Genomic DNA, 17,154 nt, shown 5'->3' with positions numbered 1-17,154 from the left:
AGGGTGTTTGTGTGGCGTGAGGTGGCATAGCTTGTGGCAGACCTGGGCCGCACCGGATCGGGTACCTACCGGGTGTCGTCGATTCTGGCGATCACCTTGATGTGAATTAAAATAAAAGTCTAGACCTCCATGGATATAGAAGGACGCATTGATGCCCACGACGTGTATGCACTCTCGTTCCGTGCCCGTATGTGAGCCCCAACATTGTGCTACCCCTGCATCATTCGGTCATCTCTTGAGTGGACCGGACATTGGGGCGGTGGTGAGGGAATGAAAAAGATTCATCTCAGCTGCGCAGCGCCAGAGCGGGCGTTCGAATATGGGCCAGAGACATTGGTGCAACGCCACGGTACGAACGGAATCAAGGTTGGTGAGAGAGAAAGTGCAACTCATCTGATGTGTCGGTCAGTGTGGAATGAGATGCCCCTGAGGTTGAGAGTCTCGCTGTACTTGCCATAGGCAGGCAGGGTGGCGCTTACATGTCCCAAGCGGTGGTCGACTGAATGAACGTACTGGCCCAAGCTGGGTACCTAGGTAGTCGGGATGGAATTTCACCAGAGAGCCAAAATTTGTCTCCATACTTTTCTTCCCCTTCCCTTTTCCCCGTCCCATCTATCAACTTCGAAATATCCCACGAACACTGCGTAGCACGCACCCCCTTGCTCCGGCCCCAGGCACCCCCCATTGGACTGCAGCGGAGAGAAAAGACAAATCGGTCTGGCGCCCTCTTACGGAGAAGGCTTTGAGTACTGAGTACTTGCGTCTGAACACCAAAAGCCTCTAAAAACGAAGAAGAAAAAAAAGCCTTGAAGCCACGCCGCTAGCACCAGGAACAAACGACGAGAACCTTTCCGGACGCGGCTCTGAAACATTGCCTACTTTTACCGCACACACAGCTGCTGCCTCTCGCAGCGCGACTCTAGCGGTTTAGCACACACACACAAGGGCGCGCACTCGCTACCTGGGCGCAGCTCAACAGCCCGCTGAACGAACGAACGATCGGAAGCATGGTCCAATATATCCTGACGCCATGGCGCGATCGCCGCGAGCTGCTGAAGGTTCGCCAGCAATTCTATCCCGCAGCCGCCCCGTCAGCCTTCGCTCGTGCTGCTACTACAGCGCCCTCCACCAAAGCCAGAATGGCCGCCAGTACCACCCGGGTATCCGCTACGGCTGCTGCACCACCCAGACCGTCGGCGTCGTCGACACATGCTACTGCCACCACAGCCGCAACGAGCACCAGCGCCAACGACCATTCAGCAGCAGCAGCAGCACTGGCGGCCCAGCACCACGCCGTCGCCAGAGTGTCCATGTGGATGCAGCGCGGGAACTGCCCACACATGGTCGAGTCGACGGCGCTGCTGACGGCCGCCATCCTCAGCGACGGGGAGAGCTCCGGGAGCGCTGGCACCTACGCCGTACGAGCGGCGTACGCGGCCGCCTTTAGTCGGTACGTTTTGGCTTGTTCGTCTTCTTTTTTGGTCTTATTGCTTTTTTTGGTCTTCGATGCAAATACAAAGCAAGCCTTCCATACATGCTATGCAGTGCAAGCGAGACAGAAGGGGGGCATGTCAAAGTCTATTTCGGCCGTTTGCTCCCTCTCGTCTGGGCTGCTTCCCGCCCGTCTCCCACCCTCCCAACCAAAGCCAACCCAACCAACCCTCTTTGGGGCCATGAAACACGGTGTTGGTTTGTTCTGCCCTTTGGCTTGTCCGTCTTTCTTCCCCTCTGGCCTTTACATCTCCACGCCCCTCCCTTCCCCGGGGATCTGGGCACCTGTCGTCGTTGGCGTTATTTTGGCTTTCGGGTATTTCATAATTTTGCCCTCTGAGGGCGAGATTGTCAAATCCTCTGCTCTCACGCCACTCCTTGCGTCTGGGACACACCCTCACCCTCCGTTCTTGTCATGACGCCCTGCCCGTCTTTTGGGTTCAGCCCCTCAGACCCAGAGATCAGAGACCACAGATCAGACCCAGACCGGTCCGTCTGATGAATCGACCAGGTGAAATCGCCTGATCTGCAGACGAATATTACAGTGCAATCACTTACAAGAGCGCCCGCTCGCTTGTACGGGCTAGCTTTTCGAAGCCAAGGAGCACTTGCAAAGACACACCTTGTCCATGGTTGGCAAAACCATCTCGGTGTTCGCTCTTGTCTCAGCTCGTCTGGGTCGCGAGTGCGACTCTGACCTACGGCTGACTGACGTTCCTGGCCCGGCAGCATTTGTTTTACCTGCTGGAGACGTGTGGTCTCTCAACCAACACCAAGACCTGCAAGGCATCTTCCCTGATCATGTATACGGTTATGGTTCCGCCTGAGCCGTCCAGATTGCTCGTCCGTCTCCGGCCTGCGGCCCCTGGGGAGGATTGTCTTTCACGATGCTAGTTTCGCTGATCGTCATACCACACTTACTCACTAACACTTGCAGGTTCGTGACCGGGCTCCTCGACGGGCACCAGGACAAGCAGCGCAAGCTGAGCATGTACTCCGTGGCCAAAACCATTGGTCTGCCGGCGACGTTTGTGGAGCTGCGGCACCAGGCCACGCATGAGCAGCTGCCATCCCTGGCGAAGCTGCGGTCCGCTGCGAGGAAGGCTCTGGCGTGGATTTGGGAGTACTACTGGCAGCACCTGGGCGCGGACGAGGACGAGGAGGAGGTCATTGTCGGGGACGCCGCCGCGCGTGGGTATCGTGAGATGGTGGCGGCGTACCTGGAAGAGGCGGAGGGGGCGAGGAAGGCTGAGCGGAGGAGGCTGTTGGGCAGGCTGGACGAGAGCCAGCTGCTTACGGCGCTGTCGCAGATCATGGAGGCGCCGAGAGATGATGCAATCTTGCGGGGGGCTCTGAGGTTGTCGAGAGAGCTTCTGCACAAAGGACAAGAAGAGGTAGAGGAACACGAGGATGTTGACCTGGAGAAGCAGGTGGAGAAGATTAGGACGCAGATTTCACGGAGTAGGGACGTCTTGATGTCGGACGCGAGGGACGAACAGAAGGCTGCTGAAGATGCGGAACACGAAGGCGACGAGAGCGGTGGGATCGGTTGGGCCAAGCACGAGGGCCCTTGGAAGCCGCGGCCCATCGGCGTTGCCTGAACACAGCCCGTCCGTAATTGAAGACGACCTGATATCATATTCTTGTCTCTGCCAGCTTCATCAGCGGTTATGTTGAAGTCGAATGTCGAGTCCAAAGTGAAGACGTCGTGCTGCATCACGTGGGGGGTTATGACGATGAGTGAGTGGAGGGGGAACCTCCTGCAGGGGCCCCTCCTCGGATTTGTAATAACGTCACCGTGACTTGCCGCTGAAGCGCAGCCAATACCACTACTCGAAGCACCGACGACACGCCTTCTCACCACCGCAATTGCCTTTCATGAATCCCCTCATCACAAGGAGGCCATTTCTGAGACACAAACTCGCTACCGTAACAGCAGCTGTAGGCATCTATCCGTCTTGAGGGAAACGTTCGAAGGAGGAGCCGCTACTGACAACTGGGGCAGCTTACATTCACCAACGCCATGCATATCCAGTCGATTCCCATGTGTACGTTTTTCAAGTCTCACGATGTTGTCCCGGTTCTGACGCGATCGTGGATGTGTAGGGAAGGGTAGTAGCAACAACTACGCCTACCTGGTGAAGGACGACAAGACCAACGACGCCGTCATCATTGATCCGGCCAACCCGCCCGAGTGAGCGACCCCTCCCGCCGCGATGTGGTGAAGTACTCGGTCAGGGTCCATGAGCTGACAATGGGTGCGCCAGAGTCGCCCCCGTGCTGGAGAAGGCCCTGAAGAACAACGAGATCAACCTCACTGCCATCGTCAACACGCACCAGTGAGTCTACCTGCGACTCTCGAACTTGTGGGGAAAGGCACGTCCGACTAACGACTGGCAGCCACTGGGACCATGCGGGCGGCAACAAGAAGCTGGTAAGTTGTTTCTTGAAGAAGACGAGCATGAATGTTGCTGACACGCCGCAACAGCGTCAAGAGCTGCAGAAGCCTGACCTGGCCATCATCGGCGGCAAGGACTGCGAGGCCGTGACCAGGACGCCCGGGGACGGCGAGTCGTTCAAGATTGGCAGCATCGCGGTCAAGGCGCTCTACACGCCGTGCCACACGCAGGACAGCATCTGCTGGTTCATGCAGGACGGGGAGCAGAAGGTCGTCTTCACGGGCGACACGCTCTTTCACAGTGGTGAGTGCCTTTCTCCCCACTTCATCTTGCCCGTCGCTACTGACACCGTCGACGCAGGCTGCGGCAAGTTCTTCGAGGGGACCCCGGAGGAGATGCACAAGGCGCTGAACAAGACGCTGGCCGCGTTGCCCGACGACACTGTCGTCTTTGTGAGTTTGAGTCCCGGCTCGGGGGCATGAGTGAGAAGCTGACATCGGAGCCAAGCCCGGACATGAGTACACCAAGTCCAACGTCAAGTTCGCCGCGTCGGTGCTGCAGAACGAGGCCATCCTGAAGCTGCAAAAGTTCGCCGAGAACAACGAGGAGACGCAGGGCAAGTTCACCATCGGCGATGAAAAGGTATGTCCCCGTCATGGGTGGCGGATGGATGAGCGGGCCGCTGACTTTGATGTAGAAGCACAACGTCTTTATGCGTGTGGATGTGAGTCACGACAGTGATGTACCGAGAGATGCGTTCTAGGCTGACCAAAGATATTAGGACCCCGAGATCCTCAAGGTTACGGGAGAGCAGGAGCCCGTCGCCGTCATGGCCAAGCTGCGCGAGATGAAGAACAACTTCAAGTGAGTAAGTGGTAGGCCTCATTTCCCCTGTCAAGTGGCATAGTCTCGGTTGAGCAGTACACAAGGGGCTGACTTGTGAAGTCCGCCTCCCGAGTCAAAAATTTAATGTGAAGTGGGCGGACGGGATGTGAGGTTCAACACGGAGGCGCGGAGGTGATACCAGTAGTTTATGAATCCTCTCTACTAGAACATACGGCGCCATAGGTTCGCTCTAGGAGACAACAAATTCACTCGTCACAGTTGCAGACATCTTCACATATTCATCTTCTGCATGTCTCCCGAAGGCCCAAAGCGCCCGACCGAGATCGATCGGGCGACTGGTGTAGCCCAGGGAAGAGGCGGTTCGTCCTGCGACCGCCCCCGTTTGTTCAATTTTGCTTCACTGTCCACACGTGCTCGCTCTGGGTTTTGGAAGCGGCAAGCTCTAGCATATTTTGAAGCGGTTCGAGAAGAGAAAGGAAAAAGACGGCAGTCGCCGTGAGGTTTGTGTCTGTTGGACCTCCCGTGAGAACGGTGTTTGCATCCGTCAAGTGTCGGGATGTCGAGGCCTGCGGCGTGCGGAAGGCATATTCCGGCCGCTGGAGGCGTGTGAGATGTAGAGAATCTCGTGTGAGGTCTGCGTGGGTTGCATAGAGGTGCCGTCCGTTGCGGAGACTGTAGGCTGCGTGCGGCCGCGTGTGGGCTTTGCAGTGGCAGTATGTTTTTGCCAGTGTAGGCGTGATGATCTGTCGAGACGTTTGACCGTCCTCGACTAAGTTGCGCATCCGTCGCGTTGCGCAATCGATGGCTGTGGAGAGTGAAGGTTGCAGAAGCCGATCAAGCAGTTGCAGAATTTTATATCCCACATTGCGGCGGGGCCCGCGATACGGTGCCTTATCGGCGGCCGCACGTACCATATACACTGTGCACCGCGCCGAAAACCAATTAACGCGTCGTCGCAGGGCAAAGCGTCCCGGCGCATCCATCGTCATCGACGTCCAACCCAGCCTCACACCGAATCTCTGTCCTCGACGACCAGACACAACCCCAGAATATTTCCAAATAAATAGGAGCAAACAAAACATCAATTCACAATGGTAAGCTTACCCCGCCCGCCCCTGGACCCGCACAGCTAACCCTTCCCCTCCCAGCCCGCAAAGCGCAAACCGCCAACGGCCGCCTCCGCCGACCCGCCGCGCCCGCGCGCCTCGAAGCTAGCCAAGGAGCACAACATCTCCGCGCAGGAGGAGCGCGAGATCCGCGAGGCCTTCTCCCTCTTCGCGGAGCCGATGCGCGGCTACGGCAAGGAGGGCGTCATCCCGACGTCGGACGTGCGGTCGGCGCTCGTGGCGCTGGGGATCCCGCCGGCCTCGCGCGCCGAGCAGGCCGAGTTCGTCGAGATCCTGGACCCGGAGGGCGAGGGGTTCGTCGGGTACGAGCCCTTCTTCGCCATCTGCGCGCTCAAGTACCACCAGCGGGATACCAGCGGGGCCGGGGGCGAGGAGAGGAGACGGGAGGTCGAGGAGGCGTTTCGGCTGTTTAACGGCGTGGGGAGTTCCTCGGGAGGCCGGGACGTGATTTCGCTGGCGGATTTGAAGAGGGTTGCTGGCGTGCTGAGGGAGGACGTCAAGGATGAGGTGTTGAGGGACATGATTCTCGAGGCCAACGGCGGAGCGGGGGTTGGTAGGGGCGTGAAGAGGGAGGAGTTTGAGGAGGTGATGCGTCGGGCTGGGGTCTGGCGGTGAGGACGACGTGGTGTGCGCATTCGAGCGTTGTTCATTATACCCCGCGAGGTGTTTGGCGTTTGGCATGGCATGGCATGGCACGGCGATTTACCGTGTACAAGAGGTTCACGACGGCGGGCAGGACAGACTTCATTTCATCATCTCACGAATCGCAAAACAGGTTGTACCAAGGTGAATACCGGATATAATAATGATTCTATCTGAACTCAGTGCAGCCCATGTGGTGTGGGGGTCGGGGTGTTCTTCCACCGCCCCCTGGTTGGTTCCATGCTCATAAAAACGCCCTTGAAATATGCATATTCCGGCCTTTCCCTTGGTTTTGCCATGCGTTGTGTGTGTGTCATGACCAGACGTTGGAAATATGGATTATTACATCCTCGTCTTATCCCAAGTCAAATACAAAACCCTCCCGTATGTGTGAGATGTGGTTGGATGGGTTGATGGTGTCCACTCCGTAGCCTATTTGCTGGCCGGCTTCCTTTTGTGCAAGAATAGAACGAGAAAAACGCAGAGTAAAATGAGAATCGTCGTAGCACGGCACGCCGCGCCTGCCGCATACGCTCTGTTCAGAACGGAGCGGAGTGAGGGACGGAAACGGCATACTAAGCCGTCGTGTCGGCGGCGGCAGCGGCAGCCTTCTCCTTCTCGGCGGCCGCCTTTTGCGAGTCAATGACAGCCTGGAGCTCGGGGGGCGCCTTGAAGCCCTGGTGGTCCTGGTGACGCTTGTAAAAGTAGTTGTCGGGCTTGGGGCGGAGCTCAGCGGGCAGCTCCTCAAGGACGCACTCGAGGATGGCGTCGATGGACTTTTGCTTGGAGCCGTCGCGGTGCCAGATGGAGATGAGGTGGGAGTTGAAGCGGACCGAGAGACCTACGCCGCAGATCTGGTCGTCTGAAGAAAGGTATTCCGTTAGCAATCCCGCAGTTCGTGTACGTTAGCAGAGGCAAAGGGAACTCACTGTCGTCGAGGACGCTCTGCAGCTTCTCGCCAATGGCCAGCAGCTGCACACGGGTCCAGACGTCCGGGCCAATGTTCTTGGGAACGCGGAAGGTCCAGGCGCCACCGTTGATGTTGCGGCGGTCCTCCCAGATGGGCTTGAAGCCCTGCTTGAAGAGGTAGATGGACTCGCGCATCTTGATCTGGTCGACGGGGGTGTTGTTGTTGTACTTCCAAAAGTCCTGGACCGACTCGATCTGGGAGCCAAGCTGCTCCAGCTGCACCTTGTACTCCTCGTCATTGCTCGCCTTCTGGTCCTTGTTTTGCCTGCGAGAGGATGGTGTCAGTCAGGTGCTGAGGCCTCGGGGAGGTTCAGGGTGGTGGTGTTGTTCGTTGCGGGGCTGAATGCGCAGCAGGAAAGCAAACATGCTGGAGGGATTTCGGGAAGGCTTACTTGTCAAAGTAGACGTTCCAGTAGTGTTGTGTCGGCAGCGGGCGCATGGCCTTGAGGAAGTTGCGCTTCGCATCGTCACGCTGGTCGGCCGGGGAGCTGACGCTGGGCGAGTTGGGGTCGGTGGTGCTCTGGGACAGGCCCGAGAGGCCACGGGTGAAGAGCGCGGGTCTGGTAGCCATGGTTGCGGTCGATACGAGGGGTATAGAAGAACGCAAAGAAGGACGAAGGGCAGAACGACAGACTGAGAGTGACAGGAGGTGTCAAGAAGGTGAAATGTCGGGCTCACGAGTAACCTGTCGGCTCGTACGTTGTGGACGGCTGCGGCAAGACCTGGCACCTGGTCGGGGATCGGGGGTCGGGTGGACGTGGCCGAGAGAGAGAGAGAGAGAGGGAGCCGTTTGGCTTGCTGTTCGTTCGTTGGCTCGGTGGTCTGCGGCAGTGCCTAATGTAGCAACGAGGGGCAGAAGTGGGCAGCCCCCGTGTGGCTCTTTAGTGGAGGGACTGGGGGGTTGGACGACGTGGGCTTATTGCTGTCGTTGCTGTTGGTGCTGTTGGTCGTTTTTGACGGCGGGGTCTGCGTTGCGGTGCGGGAAAAGAGGCGTCGTGGGCTGTTGGATTTCACCAATGAACAGCGACCAAAGTCTTTGGTGGTTGGTTTGGCGGATTCAAGGGACGGTAGCAGGAGCAATCGAGGGGTGGCGTGTTCTCGATTATTCAGAGATGAATCTCGGCGATGGCAAGAAATCCACACAATATGTCCTGGTTGCTTTACAGCTGCTGACGCTTTGTGTTCCTCCAATGTCGGCCGGGCTCAATTCAGTTCGGGCACGGGACGAGATAAGAACGAAACCGTAAACCGTAAAGGAACCCTTTCAAAAGAGACAGGTTGAGTGAGAGGGAGTCGGAAACAAGGGTTCAGCGGTTGACAGCAACGGCGGACGGCGACAAACAACAGGCTTCTGCAACTTCTGAATGACTCGGCAGTCGGATCCAGGGAGCTTGGTGTCAAAGACAGGTGAACAACACGACAAGGCGGCGACCGAGGGAGAGGCGGTAGAGGAGAGAAAGGAGAAGAGAGGAAGAGAGAGAGCAGTAAGGTTGAGGGTAATAAGTATGTATCACCAACCATTCGGTCCTCGTCTCTCGTCGTAGCCAGCAGCAGCAGCAGCAGCGCCTCCCTCCACACACAAACACCCCTACTCCTACTTGTCTGCAGTGCTGTATTTGTTCTGGTACCTCACCAAAGGAGACAGCAACCCGGAGGGAACACGACACAAGACGATACGGCGCCCAGGCGCCGAGGTACCTTTCCGCGGCCTCAGCTTAGCTTTCAGGTACCGTACCTGACCTCCCCTCTGGATGTTAGGGGAGTTTGTCTGGAGATTGGACAGGGAGCATCGGAATCCGGTCGAGAGTCCTCTGATCTGAGGTCTGAAGCGCAACAGAGCAGGGAACCTGGCAGTTAATTGGCGAGTGACACCGGAAGGGGAAGTCGAGGGACCGGGGACCAGGCACAAGAGGAGGGGACCTGGAACCTGGATCTCATCTTTGCGACCGTGATACCGTCCCGAATGGAACTTGGGACTTGGGATCACCAGCGACGACGAATAGGGGCCCTGCCGGCGCGATACACACTGCTGCTGCTGCTGCTGTCTGTTGCTGGTGCTATTTGCCTGACCTTGCCATCAGCCGTTCCTGCCGCTGCGCGGCGTAATAAGTGGCAGCAGTCAGCAGCAATAGAGCACGCCGGTCATGACCCTAGGGTGACATTCCGTGGGCCGTCCGTCCCGAGTTTGGAGACGTGCGTTGCTCAGTGCTGGAACTGACGCTAGAATCAACAGGTACCGAAAGCCGCGTGAAGGCGAGCACCAGCGAGAGATGGACAGACACGGAGCACAGAGCACACGCAGAGGACACACAAGACACGAGATACAAAGGCAGAGACAGGGCAGAGCCAAGGTAGAGAGAGAAGCTTGGTGGGAACATCTTACCGGCCTGAAACATCGAGCCGCCTTTGCGGCCAGTAATAAGACGTTGCGACGAGGGGGAGGGGAACGGGGGGCTGCCGCGGGAGTAGGAGCAAAGACCGGATGTTCAGGTTCGAGAAGCTTGCTGGCTGCGGCACAGCGATGGACTGCGGGCTGGCACTGCTGTCCCTGACTTCCTGTTCAATGTTCGCTGTCCCCCCTCTGAGGCAATGGCGTGCCCACGACAAGGTGCCTATTCGTCAGGGACCTTGCGCACCGGCGACAGGGACATGGGCCAAGGCATGTGCCGTGCCGTGGAAATGCAGGGTTCACCGGCACCCGCCCCAGAGAGCGACGAGTTTAAGTGCACCGTAGCGAATTGATACGGATGCCGTGCGAACGTCTCGTCTCCTCTCCCCCATATGAATTAAGGAGGCAGGCACTCGACTGTTGAGGTATGATGTGCATCTGAGCCGACGTAAGCTGGAGCTTTTCATATTCGTCTTGGTTCGGACAATCCGTTCGATGGCCCCAAGGGTCTGGAACCGGGCCTCTGCGCTCGAGTTGCAAGTCATGTCAGTCAGCACCAAGCACTACGCAGTAACCTCGCTCAGGTAACGAACGTCCTCAGAGATTGACTTTCCAACGTCACCAGACGCAGATGCACCCATGAAATCAATTGAGTTGTCGGCGGACGTACACTCCGCTTCGCCCTCTCTCAGCAGCCTCTGAACCCTCTGCGCGCTTTCCACTGGAAGAAGAAAGGAAGGACCGAAATACCGAAGAACAAAAACCATCCGGCCAGAAGTCTCAGATGCCCATTCGTTCGCTCCCCCGACTTGAGTCTGCCCCGGCATCGAAGCCACCGCGCAAAGTAAAGACTAACTTGAGATGAATCTCAGGGGCCCAGATCGAACCTCTCTTCGATTTTGCCTTTTGCCCACCAGGCATGATGTGCAGGAAGTTCTCCCGGCCGCGGGTGCTCACCTCGCCCTGGGTGCCCGGTCCAAACCTCGCCCGTCCAGACAATCGGTTTCCCCCCGCCCATTGGACTGAACTAACTGACCCCCATTGCCAAACGGTTACATGGTCTCAGACACGTACCAACGCTGTCGTTTGCGCCCGGCTGTTGCGAAGCGGAACCGGCGAGCAGTCACTTCTCTGTAGGAGATGGGCTGGTGACAGGTTGCAGATCACCACATCTGACAGACAGATCATTCGTTTGTCTTCTTCCCGTGGGCCCCCTTCGAGACAACGACCCGCGCGCAACGTTAAAAGACTGGAAGCGTTTGCCAAGCACCGCTCCTCTGTAACTATGCAACCCAATACGCCCATTCTCAAACTGCACGAACTCAAGATCTTGAACACACAAGAGATAACTCCATCCAATGTCCCAAGAGTCCAAACCCAATCTCCGCACAGAGAGACAGACCACACAACAGGCATGAATGGGCTCTAGCGCTTCCGCGTCAGAGACTGCCGCCAGATAAACGACTCTACTCGTCCACAGAGTCCACATCTGCTCTCCACGACTGTCAATCCAGTCAGTGAACGGGATGTTGTGCAGACTACGGTTGTACCTTGCGTAAGTAATGGGCACGTCTCGCTCGTCCCGTCAAAGTTTCGATTCGCCGCCGTTGCACACGTTGCCGCCGGATGGCGGAAGAACCACGTCAGAACAAATCATAGTTCGAGACAAACGCTCTTCCGTCGTCTCTTCCGAAAAAGCCTCCTTCCCTGGGGGAGTTCACACGTTCGTTCCCAACCAACCCTAACAGCGGGATCCCTTCCAGAACGCCCTTCTTTCTCGCCGTGCTCGCCCCTTTCAAACCGTACCTGAGCTGCAGGCCGTGGGGACGGGGATATCCCAATCACGCCAGCCCGGCCGCTAACCATGCCAATCGGCCCTGACAGCACGTATATCGTCCACCTTGTTCCATGTTGCCCATCTTGAGGCGCCGTCTGGATGGATACCTAGTTTGAGATCACGTCTGTGTGAGAGAGAGGAGAGGAGCCAGAGGGGAGAGAAGACCCGCCCACTTCCCTACGGAATGACAGCCCGGCTGGCTTTGCTTCACGCGTTTCGATCATGACGTATCCATGGAACTTTGTTATCTACATACATTTGGGAGGGCATTTCTACTTGTCCCACACTACGTTATCCTATCCTACGTTATCCTAATTCGTCTCTCTCATGCCGTGCTAACCTAACATACGGGCTCGTGCATGTGCGAAACGACTGTCGTCCATAACAGCCCTGTACCCTGAATCGAAGACTCCCTAAACACCATGCTGTTATCATCGTGATTCTGACACCACACGCACATATACCAATAGCCGCACTTGTTCGTAATTCTCCTTCTTGTCTCGTTACGCATTCAGCGCACCTGCCAATACGTCGCCAACCCATCGCTCCTTGTCGTCTCCGATTTTTCGTCTGAACATGCCCAGGTCGCTCAGCAGGCTGCGCATATAATCCTGCATGTCGTTGGCATTGTCCTCCATGACATCTGAGTCGTAAGCCGTATCGTCCGAGTCGTCGTATAATGACTCGCCGTCCTCGGCATTCTCCTTATCCTCCTGCCCCGCCTTGGCCTTCTCAGTCTCGTCTTCCTCTTCAGTTGCCGGCTTGACGGTGACGGCGGGGATCGGGTTCTTGAGACTGTCGAGAGCCAGCTTGAGATGCAGGCGAAGGGCTTCATTCTCCGTCTGCAGGCTTCGGATCTTTCCCTCTGCGACGAGACTGCGCTCCTCCATCATGCGCTGCATGGTCACCACGCGGTTCTGATACTCCTCGAGCTTCTCTTCTTGGTCCATATTGTCCTTCTCGCGCCGGCGCGACTCCGATACAGACAATTGGAGAACGCGGATCTCCTCCGCCATGGCAGTAATTTGTGCATCACGCTCCGCCGACGAGATGTGGTCTTGGTTGACAATAGCGCGGGTGCGAATACGTTTGGCCTGGTCCGCATAACGCAGAGTCGAGAGAGTCTCCTCGTAGTCCGACGGTGCGATACAGGCAACCATTGCCGTTTTACTGTTACCTCCCAAAGAGTCCTTCAATAGCCACGTGAGAATCGAGTCTCTGTAAGGGACCACGTCCTTGCTCCGTTTTCTCGAGCCCGATTTGGCGTCCGCGAGCGCACCAATGACACGACCGAGAGTGGTCAGGGACTTGTTGATGTTGCTTCCCTCGCGGAGGCGCTGACCCGTCGCCTCTGTCGCTTTGGCGCGCTCACTGCCAGCCAGATCGACCAGTCGAATACGCGAGCTTCGTTCCGTCGTCTCGTCCGTCTCCATGTCATGGTGGATCTGCTTGAGCATAATGGTGAATACGGCGTGACTACGACTACTGGTGTCGTTCATCCTGGTGCTGGCCACGGTTCTTGATCTATCTCCCGCCGTCATGTACCGCAAGATCTCATTTAGATTGCGCACCGGCACCTCGGTCAGGTCCTTGATGTATGGCCCATCGGTTGGCGACTCTCTGATCTTGAGATAGTACGGCGGCTGATTGGGCACGACAGGCACGAGAAGGTCGCGCACGTGCTCGTTGTAGACCTCAAAGTACGACACTCTGACGTTGTAGGAGATGTTGGGCGTTTCGTTCTGCGCGGCCTCGATTCGCTCGAAGAGATCCTCGCACGTTCGAGGAATCAAGCCCGGCTGATCTGGTGTGCCCATCATCGTGTAACTCTTGCCTGAACCCGTCTGGCCGTAGGCGAAGATGCAAGTGTGGTAGCCCTCAAAGTTGTGGTCGAGGAACTCCTCTCCCAAGCTGTTGTAGACGTCCGACTGGTGCGCATAGTGTTTGTCGTTAAGGTCGTGGCTCCAGAACGAACTGTCAAAGGTGAACGTCTTTTCTTCAATAATCTTCCTGGACTTCGCCTTGGCGTTCGCTGGGTCGCTGTCGTTCGGCACAAGCAGCGTCGTCTGCTGGGTGACGGGGTCCATTTCCACCAGGCACTCGGCGCCGCGTTCGATCTCTATGCGCATCTGTCAATATACACTTCCTTTCATATGGTATGGGTCCTCGTACCTCTGGGCAGAAACGCCCGAACTCGGACGACGACCCGGACATTGCCCCCGTCCATCTTGACGGGCGCATCGTGCGACCGCAAGGACGGGGTGGAGGCAGACGAGTGAAGCTGAGGCATCTCGAAAACCGCCGACGGCATCAATCGAGGGTCGAGAGAGAGTCCACGCAAGGTGGTGGTAATTTCATCGAGAATCGCGCGGTAACGTTGACGATGTGTCGCCCACATCCCAAGACGAGGCGGTCGGGCTTGTTTACTTTGTTGCCCAATTGGGAGGTGACGTGGTGGGGCCGAGTTGCCAGGGCAGTGGCGCCACACTTGCTGTGTTTGTGCGCCTAAGCTGACACCCCTGCTGGCTGGCGACTGCTCTGCTTGGGGTTTCCAGTTGATGAGGCAAAAGAAAGGTGTTTCTAATTGCACAGAAAGAATGCATGGAAGAAGATTCGTGTTTGAAAGTCGATGTGCCGGAAAAGAATGACAGCTGTGTGCCGACGCAAAATTCAGAGAGGCGCTTGACACTGTGCTCTGCCGAGTAAACAATCGTGGCTTTAGGTGCACGCGCAAACGAAAATGTCTAAACATTCTATGCCTCTAGTAATGGTGTCAAAGTAACGAACGCCTTGCGCCACGCCGTCTAATCTTGCCTGATCTCTTGCGATCGTCTTGGCCCTGCCTAGCAGCTCTGGTGTCTTCCTTAGCCGGCCTAATTCCATTCCATAACCCGCTGCTCAACTCCACGTTGCTTATTCTACCAAAGGGGCTTTCATCGTCTTACGGCCGTCTCAGCCCCTTTCCAAGAAGCTCAGCTCCCACCTCCGATATCATCTTCTCATTAGGAAACTGCTTCTTCTTGGCGAGAACGGCATCTTCTGCGTCCATCGTCCTGAGCAAATCAGCGACCTCACTGTCTGATGGCGTGCAGTAGACCAAGTTGCCCAAAGCAAGCAACATGCCCTGCAAGGCCTCTGGCGACTTTTCTTCCTGACCTATCGCCTCCAACACTGACGCTGCCAGCTCCACGGAGTCGCCTTCGGGTAAAACGTCGCCTGTCTTCTCTCGTCTTGCTTTGTTGCTAGCTAATGCCAGGTTGAACATCAAGGAGGATGCAGAAACACGGATGTTATTGTGACTGTCGTCCAGAAAGCTCGAAGATATCAACTGAATGATTGGCGCTCTGAGACCCTCGTTGCGAAGGATCTCTTCGGGGTAGAGTGGTGTGGAGAAAAAGTTGCACGCCATCTGCAGCGTCACAAGTCGCAATGCGTAGGGGCAGTCGCTGTGAGAGTTGACAAACTTCAAAATGGCAAGGACTGTCTGGTGATCCTTCTCCTCGGCAAAGTAGCCGCTGAATCTTGCGTCGACAAGAGCGCATCTGAAAAGATCAACCACGGGGAAGAGTACCTCAGTCGGTAGTGAATGAATGGACTTCCTCAGGAACTCTGCAAACTGACTCAGATTTGGCAGAGTCGCAGCTGCCGGGCCTTGCTTATCACGGGCTTCAATAAATTGCTTGACACTATGCACAGCAGGATCCGTTGCTGTTGCTCCCATCTTCGCGAGCAGCTTCTCCAAAGGTGGTACTTTGGAGTAAAGCACTGGCCGCGCATTCGGGTTGGAAAAGCTCGGTAGGTTTAGGGACTCGTGGGGATGACGGGGGAAAGCCATTTGCAATAAGAGTTGAGTGTTGCCCCGAAGCGCAGCCGGGTCTGCCCCTGCCCACTCATTCTCCTTCTCTCCGTGCAGGTAAGTGACAAAAGTCGGCGTCGCTCGTGGGTAGTTCTTCTCCGGCAAGGGAGTAAGCTGGGCTACGTCAACCTTGATGAAAACTGCCTTGTTACCGGCTTCCGCTGAGAGCTCGTCAAAGGTTGGGGCGATGGCCCTGCAAGGAGGACATGTTGCCGAGGTGAATAGGACAACCGCGCAAGTCTTCTTTGCAGACTCGAGAGCAGTGTCGAGCTCCTGCGAACTGTGGACTACCTTGACGTTGGCTTGGGGCCTGGTTGGTTGCGGTGCTGAGCTATGTCCATTGGCAGTGTTGCCATTCTGAATGCCAAGAATCGAACCGTTTTGCCTGTTTGAAGTCATGGCCTGAGTCAGTTGGGGCATGAGCATTCTCCCAAACGGCGAGCTGAGAACGGCATCCGGCATTTTGATAATGTGCTCGGGGATGCCTTTTCCAAGCAGAAACTGGGCGAAGGAATCCGAGAAGTTGTTGCAATTGTGCCTCCACAAGTCGTAAGCCTGCGGACGAGTTAGAGGGAATTTGCATCAGGTTTCCACGCTGCACACTTGCCTCAATTGTAAAGATTGGCCTGAGAGAGTCTAGGAACTCTTCAATCACCTCCATTGGCAATTCTGTGCGGCCGAGGAAAATTCGTTCCATCGGCTGGCCCAGGTGAGAGGTCCCGGGAGTGATGTCGACGATGCCGCCATCGTAGACATATTCCCGACCATTGAGCTGGATCGAGGTGTGGTAGATTGCATCAAGGTGGAATCCCAGCATGCCCTGGGACATTTGTCGGGCAAGTCCTCTAGACAGGTCGTACGTCAAGAGATGCACGTCCATGTCGATGATAGGTGCAAGTCAAAAGCAAGGGGCAACTGTGTCTTGGTGGATACGAAGGTTGGAAGGGGGCGGGCTGTTGGTAGAGCTGAGGAAAATCGAGTTGATGGGAATCAAACAGTTGCCGCGCAGCCTAGGAAGTTGGCCTTGCGATTAAGTCTTTTGACGCTCAATATGCACTCTTGTAACGGGAGGCAACAGAGCATTCGTAGGCATGAACGAGAAGCTTCCAAGACTCAGCGTCGGATCTGGTAAGACGGGCGCCACGTGTGGCTTGACCAGATATCCTCGGCATCTTATCGCACGACCCATGAAAGTGCTTACCTAACAGCGTTCAACCCTCCCCATGCCACGAATGGAGACAACAGGCCCCGGCGGAGTTTATCAGTGGGAGACGATGGAAGTCGGGGGGCGAGGAGGTGGCACAGGGCAATTAGGGGGACCTCAGCAGGGAATGATAGGCCCCACCCCCTGAGCGCGGAGCCATTAAGAGTGACGCGAGATGGTCGTTGCAGCACTTTAGTGGCTTCGCGTCGTCCCCGCTGCCGCACCCAAGATTAGCAAACTGTCAGATTTAGCAGGGATTCTCTTGATTTTTTGATGACTTCCAAGCAAACCACACCTAACGAAAATCTGCTCGAGGCCACAGTACGGAGTACCGACTGCGAGAGGAGTACCGACGTACTTTTTAGCTACCTAGGTAATTTGCTATCTTGCATCC

At 56.5% G+C, this 17,154-nt stretch overlaps 2 protein-coding genes across 2 annotated transcripts; both read right to left on the bottom strand.

Moving 5' to 3' along the window:
- Positions 1 to 7,080: 7,080 nt before the first annotated feature.
- On the bottom strand, positions 7,081 to 8,045 carry GCG54_00001669 (uncharacterized protein; the record flags this gene model as incomplete). Its single annotated transcript, XM_045401781.1, has 3 exons — positions 7,081 to 7,367; positions 7,435 to 7,739; positions 7,867 to 8,045. The coding sequence occupies 3 exons, from the start codon at positions 8,043 to 8,045 to the stop codon at positions 7,081 to 7,083; spliced, it is 771 nt and encodes a 256-aa protein (XP_045270510.1).
- A 4,158-nt stretch (positions 8,046 to 12,203) lies between these two features.
- GCG54_00001668 (Kinesin-like protein KIF1A) lies at positions 12,204 to 16,436 on the bottom strand (the record flags this gene model as incomplete). The annotated part of the gene is made up of 5 exons (XM_045401780.1): positions 12,204 to 13,819; positions 13,873 to 14,126; positions 14,646 to 15,749; positions 15,810 to 16,111; positions 16,212 to 16,436. The coding sequence occupies 5 exons, from the start codon at positions 16,434 to 16,436 to the stop codon at positions 12,204 to 12,206; spliced, it is 3,501 nt and encodes a 1,166-aa protein (XP_045270509.1).
- Between the last annotated feature and the right edge of the window lie 718 nt (positions 16,437 to 17,154).

Source organism: Colletotrichum gloeosporioides (genome assembly GCF_011800055.1).
Source record: "Colletotrichum gloeosporioides strain Lc1 chromosome Unknown consensus_7, whole genome shotgun sequence".
In the NCBI taxonomy this organism is placed as follows: domain Eukaryota; kingdom Fungi; phylum Ascomycota; class Sordariomycetes; order Glomerellales; family Glomerellaceae; genus Colletotrichum; species Colletotrichum gloeosporioides.
This window is presented reverse-complemented; position numbering and strand designations above follow the sequence as displayed.